At 33.9% G+C, this 12,576-nt stretch overlaps 1 protein-coding gene across 1 annotated transcript in view; it reads right to left on the reverse strand.

Moving 5' to 3' along the window:
* Positions 1 to 116: 116 nt before the first annotated feature.
* SDCBP (syndecan binding protein) overlaps positions 117 to 12,576 on the reverse strand; it is a 29,807-nt gene continuing 17,347 nt past the window's right edge. The window contains exons 4-9 of the mRNA XM_003759753.4: positions 12,416 to 12,525; positions 10,526 to 10,687; positions 6,380 to 6,555; positions 3,284 to 3,455; positions 2,476 to 2,567; positions 117 to 820 (exon numbers count right to left, since the gene is read on the reverse strand). Coding sequence (XP_003759801.1) covers positions 766 to 820; positions 2,476 to 2,567; positions 3,284 to 3,455; positions 6,380 to 6,555; positions 10,526 to 10,687; positions 12,416 to 12,525 — 767 coding nt within the window. The 3' untranslated portion in view covers positions 117 to 765. The remainder of the gene's footprint in view (positions 821 to 2,475; positions 2,568 to 3,283; positions 3,456 to 6,379; positions 6,556 to 10,525; positions 10,688 to 12,415; positions 12,526 to 12,576) is intronic.

Raw genomic sequence — 12,576 nt, forward strand, 5'->3', positions numbered from 1 at the left:
GTTTCTCCCCACTAAAGACTATCCTCTCTTTCCCAAGTACTGCTTCACAATTAAACTGAAATGATATAAGTATTACTACAGATATGTAATGGATTTTAAAGACAGTAAGTGAACATGTTGAGAGTTAATCAATTTATTTGATTTTTATTTCAGAACTTTCCTTTAACATGGTTAAGGCGACAATTGAAGCATTAGTTATACATTATTAAAGATAAAATCATCACAATTTTGTGCAATTCTACATTTTGCTATTTGTAATGCTCATGTGGAATGAAACCAAGGTTGCTTAACTGCATTTTTGTAAACAAAATTGGAACTAGCAGAAAAGTTTTTCTAGAGGTACAATAGCAAAGCATTAAAAATACTACACCAGAAGAAAAGCAAGAGAAGCAATATTACTTTCTAGAATATCTAAAATACAGGTACCTGATTATAACATTTTTAAAAATCTGTATTAGTTATCTTAACCATAATGGCTTACAGAAAGAGTAGTTTAACTACTGGAAACTTGATGCCGTGAAAGTCAAAACTCTTGAAAGGTTCACATCTATAAAACCAGTATAAGGCTACAAATACAATTTACAGCTTGAACACAAAACTGTGTCAAACAGTAATATTCCCAGCCATAATACGATACAAAGGCTCTCATGCAGCATGTGCTTCTTGGCTCCCAGGAAGGTTTATGTGTCTAATACAGAAGATGCTGAGTAAATTGCTCAAGTTCAGCAGTGTTTCCAATATATGAAAGATACAACAGCTTGAATTTTAAACTTCTGGGATAGCATGATCCATTAGATTTTTCATAACACTTGACGCCATCCTGTAAGAGTGACATTTATATATTATACATAGATTTCAAAATAATAAAAGACTTCCAAGTTTATTCCTAACACCTAAGAGGTCACAAGGTAGGGATTAACTTTTTACTATAGAAGCTAAGAAATTAAAATCTCAAGCGTTAGATAAGCTCCACTGAGTACCACTTCCCCATGGTAGAAAAGAATTGGCAAACCAAAAGCAAAAAACTATTTGTTAAGAAATCTGTATTTGTCTCATAGCCTTGGGATTTTCTAGTCAATGACTGAAGAGTCTTGGACTTTTAACTTGTGTCTCTTTTAACTATAACATTTGACACATATACAGGACGACTCAGTGCTTGCCTGAATTACTCTTTTGTTGCTCTTCAGTCTCATCCAAGTCTTCTTGGCCCTGTGGACCACATCATACCAATAACTTGGCAAATATCCTGTTTGCCATTTCCTTCTCCAATGGATTAAGGCAATCAGTCTTACATGACTTGCCCGGGGGTCATACAATGAAGAGATATGTGAGACCTGATATGAACCCAGCTTTTCCTAATTCCAGGTCTAGCATTCTATCCACTGAGCCATAATCTGGCTGCCTGGGATGACTCATTACCAGTCATGTCTGCTACTAAGTAATTTTCTTTGCAATTTTAAGAAACAGAATAAAGAAAAGGGACCCTACTCTATATAGTCCTAAAGACAATGTAAGTTTTCCCCCATGTTCTTTGAACATAACTGACATAAAAGGGGGAAATAATAGATCCAATCTTGGCCATTAACAGCCAATAGTTAGTAAAATTACTGCCAGTACAGCAATTAGTAAAACTTTTAAAGTACTTTTTAAAAAATAAAACTTAATCTTCAAAAGCAGTTTTGAATAAAAAGTAATCTCAAAATTAAGGGTTATAAATTACAAAGACAGAACTGTCAGGGGCAAAACAGAGCTATCAATACTTTGAAGCTATTCTTTGAGATGCTGAATGGGCTCTGATCCCACATAATCTCCCCTTTGTTTCTCCCTACTACTGACCATCCCCCTTTTCCCAAGGCCCTATACACAATTTCCGGAGGAGAGTTAGTGCAGCTCTTCTAGCATTTCACTTATCCTCAATGTTCCAGTGGTCCTTATCAGCAACTAAGTCAAGGATGCATAAGCAAATTTCATAGTGCCCAGGAGTAACAAAAACAAGTAAAACTTTCTTTGTAACACCTTCCTTTGTTCCCCTTTTTCTCTACCTCGAAAACTTTCTTTGTAACACCTTCCTTTGTTCCCCTTTTTCTCTACCTCATAGTCTAGAAGTGCTAAAAAGAAGACAACTCTTTTCCCCTGTGGTCAGCATTTCCATTCTCTCCAAGCTAAACCACAAATCAAACCTAACTTTTAATTGCTTAGCTCTTCAATGGCATATATAACAAAGCTATGGGCTATCTTTATTGGGGAAGGGGGAGAAGAGGGGAGAGATTGGGATAAAGAGAAGGATCAATTAAGAGGGACAAGAAAACAACAAAAAGAATCTTTACTGATCTTAAAGAGAATGGGAGATTTGATTAGCAGCTATTGAAGCTAGGATTAATTCTGCCCTTAAAATACATGAAATTGTAATATATAGCTTGAAATAATTTATAAGAGCTATAAAAAAGTTTTCCATTTGAAGATTGTTCTATTTACCTTTTGATTATGTGTTCAAAGATGAAAGCAGGCATAATTGTAATGGTAACTACAGTGCCAGATGTTGAAAGTATGTCTGCAACTTGAGAGTCCTATTAAAACAACAAAAAAAGAAAATAAATCAGATTGAGGCTCAACTGAATTGAAATCACATTGGCTCCAAAGTTCTCTTCCTTCCCATCATGGGGAGGATAGGTCCTTCTAAAATCTGAAACTCTAATGTCACTTTTTATCACCACTACTTGCATCTAGCAAAAGGTTACATGTGTGTGCTTAATAATGTTTTTTTAATCTGAATTAACTTCCCAATACAGTACTTGATCCTTTGCATTTGATTCTGATTTATACAGAACCATATAAGATAATTTCTTAAAAAATAAGATCACAATTTGTTTTCATTTGACAAAACTTAAGATTATTATTACCAAAGCCCCTCTTCTAAGACATTTAGATATATTAGCTATTTTAATATACATCAAAGGAACTTAGAATTTCTAAATTCAAACTTATGTTTTTAAAGTTAACTATACCTGTTAATCATTCAACAATTATTACTTGCATCAATTTGCTGCCTAACATGAACATTAAAAATTATAAAACCAATTGGTTGACACAGGACTTTTGACCAAATTAAAAAGTGAGTTTGTGTGTAGTGTGACATCCCCCTTCCAATATATAGACATTACAAAATTTTACTAGCCTTGACCTGTTCTCTAGAACCAATAAAAGCCATTCATTCAAAAAGTACATGAAAACTTCTGGAAATATATAAAATAAAAACTAGTAAAGAAAAAACATATCACATTACCTTCAGACCAATTACATTCTGACCATTGATTTCACAAATGTTATGCTCGGTAAGAAGACCATTTCTTGCTGCAGAACTGTCTTTCACTATAGAGGTTATCTTTCCATTTTTAAAAATGAATCCAACATGTCCTGTACTATCCTTATGCATGGTAATAGTTCGTTCAAATGGTCTGTGAAAACATTTTTAGGAAAAAAGTCTTTAGTAGTATATATTCAAATTTGAAATAAAACTTTTGGGCTATAGCACTGCCTAATAAATATCATCTAAAACTACCATACTAAAATGAACCATCAACTTTTAATATTTTAAATGTGTTCAACTTAACTGTTACTTTTGACTTTGTTTCATTAAAAATGCTGGCTCTAACAAAGACAAAAAGCACACCACTATAGTTAGTTTTTTGAAACAAAAGTATGGAAAATTCAAGAGAAGCATGTAATTTGCCCAAATGTTTTTTTTCCCTCAGAATCATGAAGTATATGCTTTGAACAAAAAGTACTGAACTTTAAATAAAGTGATCCTTTTTTTAGAAATTTGGTAGATCTTGAAAAAACTAGAACCCAATACAACAATGAAAAGAGGAAACATTAAGTGTCTATAATGTGCCAAGCATTGTCCTAAACACTTTACAAATATTATCTCACTTGTTCCTCACAACAACCCTGGGAGACAAATGCAATTATTTCCAATTTACAGCTGAAAAAATGCAGACAGACAGCAGTCAAGTGACTTGTCCAGGATCATAGTATAGTGTGACATCATTGTCAAAGACTGGATTTTAATTTAAGTATTCCTGACTCCAGGTCACTAAGGTTATTCTTTTTAACTAATTATTAGGCAGGAATGAGAATATTCCTCAAAAGTGTTTTCAAGTAGTGTTACTTTAATGTCCTAGAGTCTTTTTCTCTTCCAAGCTTCTCAGAAAAGTTTTTGTAGCAACAAAATCACTCAGCACTTTAAAACATGAACAAACCACTTTTTAAAAGTGAGGGCATATATACCTGTAATGGAAGGCCATAAATCAAGAGAGCCTGTTTGAAACTTCTTACTTAGAAAGATTGCAGCTTCCATGTATTAAAGCTAGAGGGTAAACATTTGTTTTTATCTGCTCAGAAAAAAACATCTTGGGGCATATGGCAGTAGTTGTTTAAAATGGTTTATCTAAGTGACTAAGAAGAGACAGCTCCCAAAGCATCTATTACAGTTGCCTGCATCACAGCCTTCTTAAGATCACCGTACTCAAGGCCAGAAGACCTGGATTTGAACCTTGGCTCTGATATTTAATGCTTCTTTGACACTTCTCTAAGACACAAAGTCTTCATATATAAAATGAGGAGATTGAACTAGATTATATCTAAGGTCCCTGACAGCTGTGATATTCTGCATTCTAATGTTAAGAGTTTACCAAATGGATCTAGTAACCTAAATTACTGCTGGAAACACGAACTCTTCCAAGGCAGAAAAGTCAGTCTTAAAAAAAAAAAAAAATACATAAAAAAGCAAATCTCCTAATTCCAAAAGCAAAATGCATAAAAAATTTTGTTTTCATAAATGATACCCTAGAATTAATTCCATCAGACTTTTATAAACTATTATGCCATTTATTTAGATTTATACACCTAATATTCTGATTATTTTTAAAATAAACTTTTAAATGTATTAACAAAATACAGCATAATATTTATGCTTTCTAAACTATGAACCTTATGTTCAGACAATAAACAAATGCAACATTAGCTAAAACTCTCATGCAATGTTAAATATAAATAGGATTATAAAAAATAATTTAAAATGACTAAAAGTTTACATGACAGTAAAATCAGATTAATTCAGGTATCACTAATTTAAAATTTGGGAAAATAGAAATGCAACTTAGTTAAAATAAAAGAACAAAATGATGACTGTAGAATTTGAGGGTAGAATGAGCTTCAGTAGATAAAGTAGATAAATCCCTTCATTCTGCACACTAGAAAATGGAAGTTCAGAAAGGTTAAAATACTCAAACTTAATACAGCCCAAATTGAATCCATCTTCTCTTTCTAAACTTCAGTAAGTCAAAGACACAACCAGCTTTCCAGATTCCACCTAATCTTTCCCTCTAATTACACAGCCACCATCTTTGTTCAGGCCCCTTAATACCTATTTGTAGAGGGCTGAAACTCTTCAGTCAATGCACTGCCATCGGTTGGAGCACTTAAGGCTAATTACCGATTGGACAATACTCTATGGGCATGTGCTTGGGGAATGGCCCTTCCCAGTATCCTGTGCTGGCTCAATAATTGGTTTATGCAGAGAATTGTAGGAGGGAGTAGGGGCACTCTAACCAGAGTCACTTTGGCGGTAGACGAGGAAGAAGGAGGATTCGGAGATTCTGCTTCCATCCAATTCAATACTACCTCTAAAGATCAAGAATAAAGACTAAGGCCTTTTGCTTATCCTGAGTCTGGCTGATTCTCAGGTATCCAGGGTGCTAATGCGGTCATCACACCTATTATCAGGATTGCATCATGTTTCAACTAATCTCCTTGCCTCAAAATTCTTTCTACAATGCAGTCCATCCTACACATTTGATGCCACTGATTTTTCTTTAGTGCATATTTGATCACAAAACTCTCCTATTCAATATACTCCGAATGATCATAACTTCCAACTAGTTCCTATTAACTGTATTTTTATAGTTACTCATTTTAAAATTATATCTAGATCAAAATATAGCAGTACAATTAACGTACAGCACCTAGCATAGTCCCTAAAACATAGTGGAAACTTATATGCTTATTAAATGCTTATTTCTCCCCTTCCTTCTCCACATTATCATATTACAGAAATTGCTATATGTCACAAATTCAAAATGGATTTTGTTCTAGCTAGCATTTTTAAAATTTAGCAGCAATAGAGATTTAGCATAACAATACTATTAAGAGAAAAAAATAAAACAAAGTGGAAAACTTGTAGGAAAACTATCTAAAACCAAATAATGACGTGAATTGTTGAAAAGATATTATACTCACAAAATTCTTGAAGGGTAAGGGGAAGAATGCTATTTAGCATTTTAAATATGCATTTCTAACTTACAGATTTCTAATATCTTACCTGTCCCGAATAGTCATTGTAATCTTCTCTCCAAAAGCCTGTTTGAGAACTTTATGAGCTTTATCAGAGCTCCACCCTGCACAATTTTCACCATTAATTTGAAGAACTTGGTCACCAAATCTCAGACCAACCAAAGATGCTGGAGAATTGGCCTGGACTAGCTGAACAAATACACCCTAAATAATGAAAAAGAAAGAAATGCTAGAAATATTTAAACAAATAGCAAGCAACATGGCAAATTAGTCTCATTAAAGTGAAAAAATAACTTACAACTTTACAGTTACGAAGGACATAAAACCAGAAAGTAGAATTCTGAGAGCTGGATCATAAAACTCTTCCTCAAAGCATGATTTGATCATGCTCTGAATTATGTTATGGGGCAAGTTTAGTGAACCTGCAATTAATTATCATGTGATGACATTTTTTTTTTTTAATCAAGAAAGCCTATTAAGGTATAGAGGTAGAGTGATAGTGAAGAAATAACAAATACCAATGAAATCCCAGATCCTCAAAACTGAATAGTAGCTGACATTTATTACGTAGCCCTTTAAAACCTACACTATTCAAGTAGTATTGGTACAGTACTATCGGTATAGTACTATCTCTACTGTACCGAGAAAAAACCAAGTCTCAAAGAGATTAAGGCTTTGCCTAAGATTACCTATTAAGGTTGTCACAGACCCAGGATTCAAACCCAGGCATTCTAATTCCTAGGTCCATTGTTTTTCTCCTGTTCTGGAGATTGCTTCACCACCTCAGAAGCTCTGGTTCAAATCTCACCTCTGATTCATATAAGCTGTCTGATCCTTGCATAAAAGACATTCTTTCTTTGTTCTAGAAGGGTATAAATTACAGAAAAGGTACTATCCTGCTTTGGGATAGCATTTTCTTACCTCAAAATTCCCTATATCACTAAAATCACAGGTACAGTCCCTATCCATATCTAGCTCTACCAAAGCCAGCTACTACCAGAATTTGAAATGCAAAGCCAGAAATAAATATACAAGTATCAGATAACACAGTGTTGTTTGAATATGAACATCTTAATGATTTAAAAATGGCTTTTAGTTACCTCTATATATCTTAGATAGAATTACTTGATATAATTTACATCAAATAAATATCAAGGGATATTTATATCCCTACCCTCTACTGCTGCTTTATTATTCTAGATTGTATTTTTCTCATTCTTCTCATATTCTGGTTTTCACAAAGATCTTTTTTAAACTCCTTTTTCTACCACTAGCTGCTCTTTCACTCATTTTTTTCTTTATTTATTGATCAAGGAGGGAAAGGCTGGAATATTCCTTCCCCTCATTGTCATTTCCAGGTTTTCCCCCACTTCACTCAGTAACTTATCTTCCCTTGAAGTTCACTCAATCTATATCAAGCAATAAAAATTCAGGTAACAGATGTCTATGGACCTCCAGGACACTCCCCTTCTTTCTTAAAGTTCAGTATAGGACTCACAATCTTTCTCTTCTTTCTACTGACAAACTAAAGGCACCCTCACTCTAACCTCCCAATTCCTCAACTTATTCATTTTCTATAGCCTACTCCACACAACCACAAATATGGACATAACATCACCCATAAACCAACCACTTTCCATGTGCACAAACTTTGAAATTACCTCATATGATCACAATCTATTGGCATTCAGCATTCTAATAGCAAATTCTGTTTATCAATAACAACTTCCAATCCCTCAACCCCTCATTTCTTTTCAAAAGCCATTATCTCTGAACTCTTTGCCATGAACTAGGTATATTCTCCTCTCCCCAAATGGATTCTCTGTTGAACTAGTTCAGCTCTACATTATCCTGTTCTCTGTATCACTGATTATGTTCTGATAAGCCTCAGTCTTGAATTACTTACCAACATTCACTGTTTCTGCTCATACATATAGGCTACTGAACTAAGATGAGAGATAATCATGCAACAATTTTGATTGGGTCTTCTACTAATCTACATGAGGCCCTTATTTTAGCTAGACAATCCTTTAACATCTTCCAAAATAACTAACACACTCACCAATGACTCCTTCAAACCTTTTCATCCCTTCTAAAACCTTCCATGGCTCCCCCTCCCATCACCCTCTCAGCTAAGAATCTTATTTCAAACTTTACAGAAAACTAAGTCCACTTGCCAAGAGATCCCTCTTCTCCCCTTTGCCTTATCTCACACCACCCAGATGTTTCTGCCACTATCTCCTTCACCTGTCTCACCTAAGGTAGCCTTTTTTTTTGCAAAGACAACCCCTTCTACATGTATAAGTGGTTCCTTTCCATCCCATTTTCTCCAATAGATTGACTCCTCGATGATCCCTAAATATCTTCAATCTCATTGTCTACTGTTTTCTTTCTGAATACTACAGCCTCAAAAACCTCTCACTTGATCTATCCATCCCAGATAACTATCATCTTCTATTCCTTCTAGTCTTTTCTGGCTAAAGAAGGCCATCTACAATAGGTATATCAATTTCCTTTTCTTTTATTCTTCTTAACTTCAGTCTGGTTTTTATCCTTAATATTTAACCAAAAGATGTCTCTTTAAAGTAAAGTTATCTTGGCAGCCTCCGTCAATTTCACCTTCTTCTTGATACTCTCTTCTCTAGGTTTTCAGAACAACATTCAATTCTTCTCTTCTTACTTACATGACCACTTCATTATCTTTTGCTAGATCTTCATCCAAGTCAGGCTCCCTAACTATGAGTGTCTCAATAGGGTTCTGTCCTGGGCCCTTTTCTCTTCTTTCTATATACAATTTCAATTAAATACCTCATACAGTTCCCATATATTCAATTATTTCTATGCCAATGATTCTCAGATCGACTTACCCAACCCTAATAACCTCTTTGCCGATTCTCTTTTCTTGTATGTCAACTGCCTATTAGACATCTTCAAAGTGTATTTCCCATAGACATCTTAAATTCAACATTTAAATTCAACATGTCTAAAACTGAACTTATATTCCCCCCCCCCAAAAAAAACCTCCCCTCTTTCATATTTTACTATTAAAGTAAGGAGACCACTATCTTCCCAGTCCCCCATGCTTACAACCAGAATGTCATCCATGGTATTATTCTGTTGGGTTCATTGCTTTCTTATCTTGTGGAAATAGTCATAATTAACTCTGACATAATTCCTCTTTTGGGATTTTTCAGAGTTTTTCATTTCTGGCTTTGCATCCAGCATACTGCCCAATAAATAGTTAAGTGTTTAATAAATGCTTGGGCAGCTAGAGGGTTCAGTGATTAGAGTGAAGTTATGAAGTCAGAAGACCTGAAGTCAAATCCAACCTTAGACACTTAATTACTATATGAGCCTGGGCAAGTCATTTAATCCTGTTTGCCTCAGTTTCCTCATCTATAAAATGAGCTGAAATTTTTCTTGTGCAACAAGATATTGTATAAATATGTATGCCTATATTCAATTTACATATTTTTACCGTGTTTAACATATATTGAATCACTTGCCATCTAAGGAAGGGGGTGGGGGATAAGAGGAGAAAATTCAAACACAAGGGTTTTGCAAGGGTCAATATTGAAAAATTATCCTTGCATATATTTTGAAATAAAAAGCTTCAATTTAAATAAATATAAAAATAAAATAAACTGAAGAAGGAAGTGGCAAACCACTCCTGTACTTTGCCAAGAAAATCCCCCAAAGAGGTCACTGAGAGTCAGATATGTTTGGAAATAACTAAACAAACAAAAGCCTGGTTGGTTGTTCATTCTCAAAGAGGACTAAAATGACAACAATTATGTTGGAGTCAAGTTACATATGGGTCCAACTCTGGTCAAACCAATATGGGCTCAAAAGACTCTTCAAGTCAGGCACAAATAGTCTATATGAACATTTGGAATGGAGATGTCTAAATTTGTGCATCTCACATTTCTTTTCAGGTACTGCTGCAATTCTGCTTTGCTCTCGCACTTTCTTTGATACAGGCAGTTCATGATTTGAGACATAGCAAACACTGCCACAAAATCAATCTCACAGTTCTTCAGAAAGATCTTGAAAATTTCCTTGTTTCACTTTCTCTGAGCTCTGTGTGAGGGCGTGGCCTCATACAAGCATGGTAATCTCCATGTCACAATGAGACATACCTCTAAATCAGAAAAAAAAAAAATTAAATACTCACATTATCTATTGACTTAAGTCGAAGGCCAATTTTTCCATGTTGATCTTTACACAAAATGACTTCACGAATTCCTTGTTTAATTTCTGCTCTTCGAATTCCAATATCATTACCAGTTATAGGAGCCACCATATAATTCACAGCAGAAGGTCTGGCCACCAATTGCTGCCAAAAGCATAGGTGATATTAAATTTAGAAAAGCTTTTCATATATATAATACTAAAATAAATAGTCGTTTACATATGCTCTTAAAGAAAGCATTTTAGACAAGTTTTTCTGCTGAAATATGTTGTTTCTTAATGAAACTAAACATATTATTTTCAAGTGGGACCTTGCTCCCATAATTACTCCCTCCATCTCTAGCATTTTAATGTCTTTATCTCTCAGTTATTTTCTTTGCACTTTTTTGTATTTTATGCATGTATCTAAACTATCTTGCATATCTCTTAGTAAAATTGATATGTTATACAAACCAGAAGCACAGGTTAAAAAAAAATTAAAAGGCTTTATTTCCATCTATTATTAGACTATATTGGCTCATAATCATATGTAAAAGAGAAGAAAGTGGACTTGGCCTACTCCACAGTAACAACCAGCACACCATACTCTTTGCTATTTTTGTCACAGAACTGTAATAAAATCACTCTGTGTAAAAAATTAATTGTAGAAATGATTCATTGTATAATGAAAGCAGAGGCTCAGCCACTTATTTTCTTCAATTCAACAAATGATTATTAAGCACCTCTGAGCAGAACACCATGGCAGACATTAAGAATTATGCAAAATTTGAACAAACATAATCTCCATTCTGATGAACTAACATTCTATGGGGAGATTAAGTGAAACATAAATATGCAATATTATATAAGATTGTGATATATAGTAAATGTAAAATAAATATGATCAAAAATACTATATTAAGTCAGAAGAAGGAAAGATCAGATTATATTAGCAAGTAAGCAGTGAAGGTTTCATGTGGAAAAACTAAGTTGGCCTTGGAGAAAATGCTTTGGATAAAGAAAATGTGGATAAAGAGTAGGGTCTAGTTTGGAATGAAAAAGGGGAGAAGTAGAAAGCCAATAGAATATGGTCAAATAAGAGAATTTCAGATTCTTAAACTGGGAAGTGATACATTTGTCAGTGATGACAAGATCTAGAGTAAAGATGTAAAATGAAGGCAAGTTTGTTGCCTGCTTATAGGAAGGAACTTGCTTTTTTTTTTTTTTTTAAAAGCTTTTAGAAATCTGCATTGGATATTAGGAGATCAAATATCTCAAACATCTGCCTCTTAGTAGTTGAATGAATAATTCTAATCTATTTAAATATTATCTATGTTAACTGACATTTTGACTAGGCAGGGCTTTTCTGGTAGTGATCTGTCACATAGCCTAAAAAGGAGGGGAACTATAAATTCAATTCAAGCAAGTTCTCATGGTTATTCCTGTCCTAAACACCGAAATTTCTATAAAGGATGAGGGGGGAACATAGTTAGAATTATACAAAATGAAGTAATACTACACATGAGTTAAAATATAATTATAGAAATAAAATTAATTTCCTGAGATAATTCAAATGGATTTTTCTCCAAATACTATAATACAGTGAAGTCTAATACTAGCTATGTGCAAATACTAAACTGTAATAAATTAGAATTAGAATGTAGTGTATATATGAGTATACCAGCTAGATTGTAAATAAATGCAGATAGGTTCTAGTCCTAGATCTCAAGTCACTTTCTGTGGACCTGTGGTCCAAGTCGAGTTCTAATAATACCATACATTCTAAAACTATCAAACACATAATGTATATACATTAATTATTTAAAAAAAGTTATATATTAACTATATGCTAAGTATAATTTATGAAATTCTAAATTACTTCCACTTTACATACCCCCTGAGATGTTGCTCCAGGTACTAGGGCCATGTTGGTATGAATTTCTTCTTCATTTAAACTCAGACCCATATACTGAGAGAGTTCAGGATACAGTTTAGGATACAGACCTAAAAAAAAGGAAACTAGGTAACTTTCAAGAAGAATAATGTTTAGATTTA

The sequence above is a fragment of the Sarcophilus harrisii genome, chromosome 1, assembly GCF_902635505.1.
Source record: "Sarcophilus harrisii chromosome 1, mSarHar1.11, whole genome shotgun sequence".
Taxonomy (NCBI): Eukaryota; Metazoa; Chordata; class Mammalia; order Dasyuromorphia; family Dasyuridae; genus Sarcophilus; species Sarcophilus harrisii.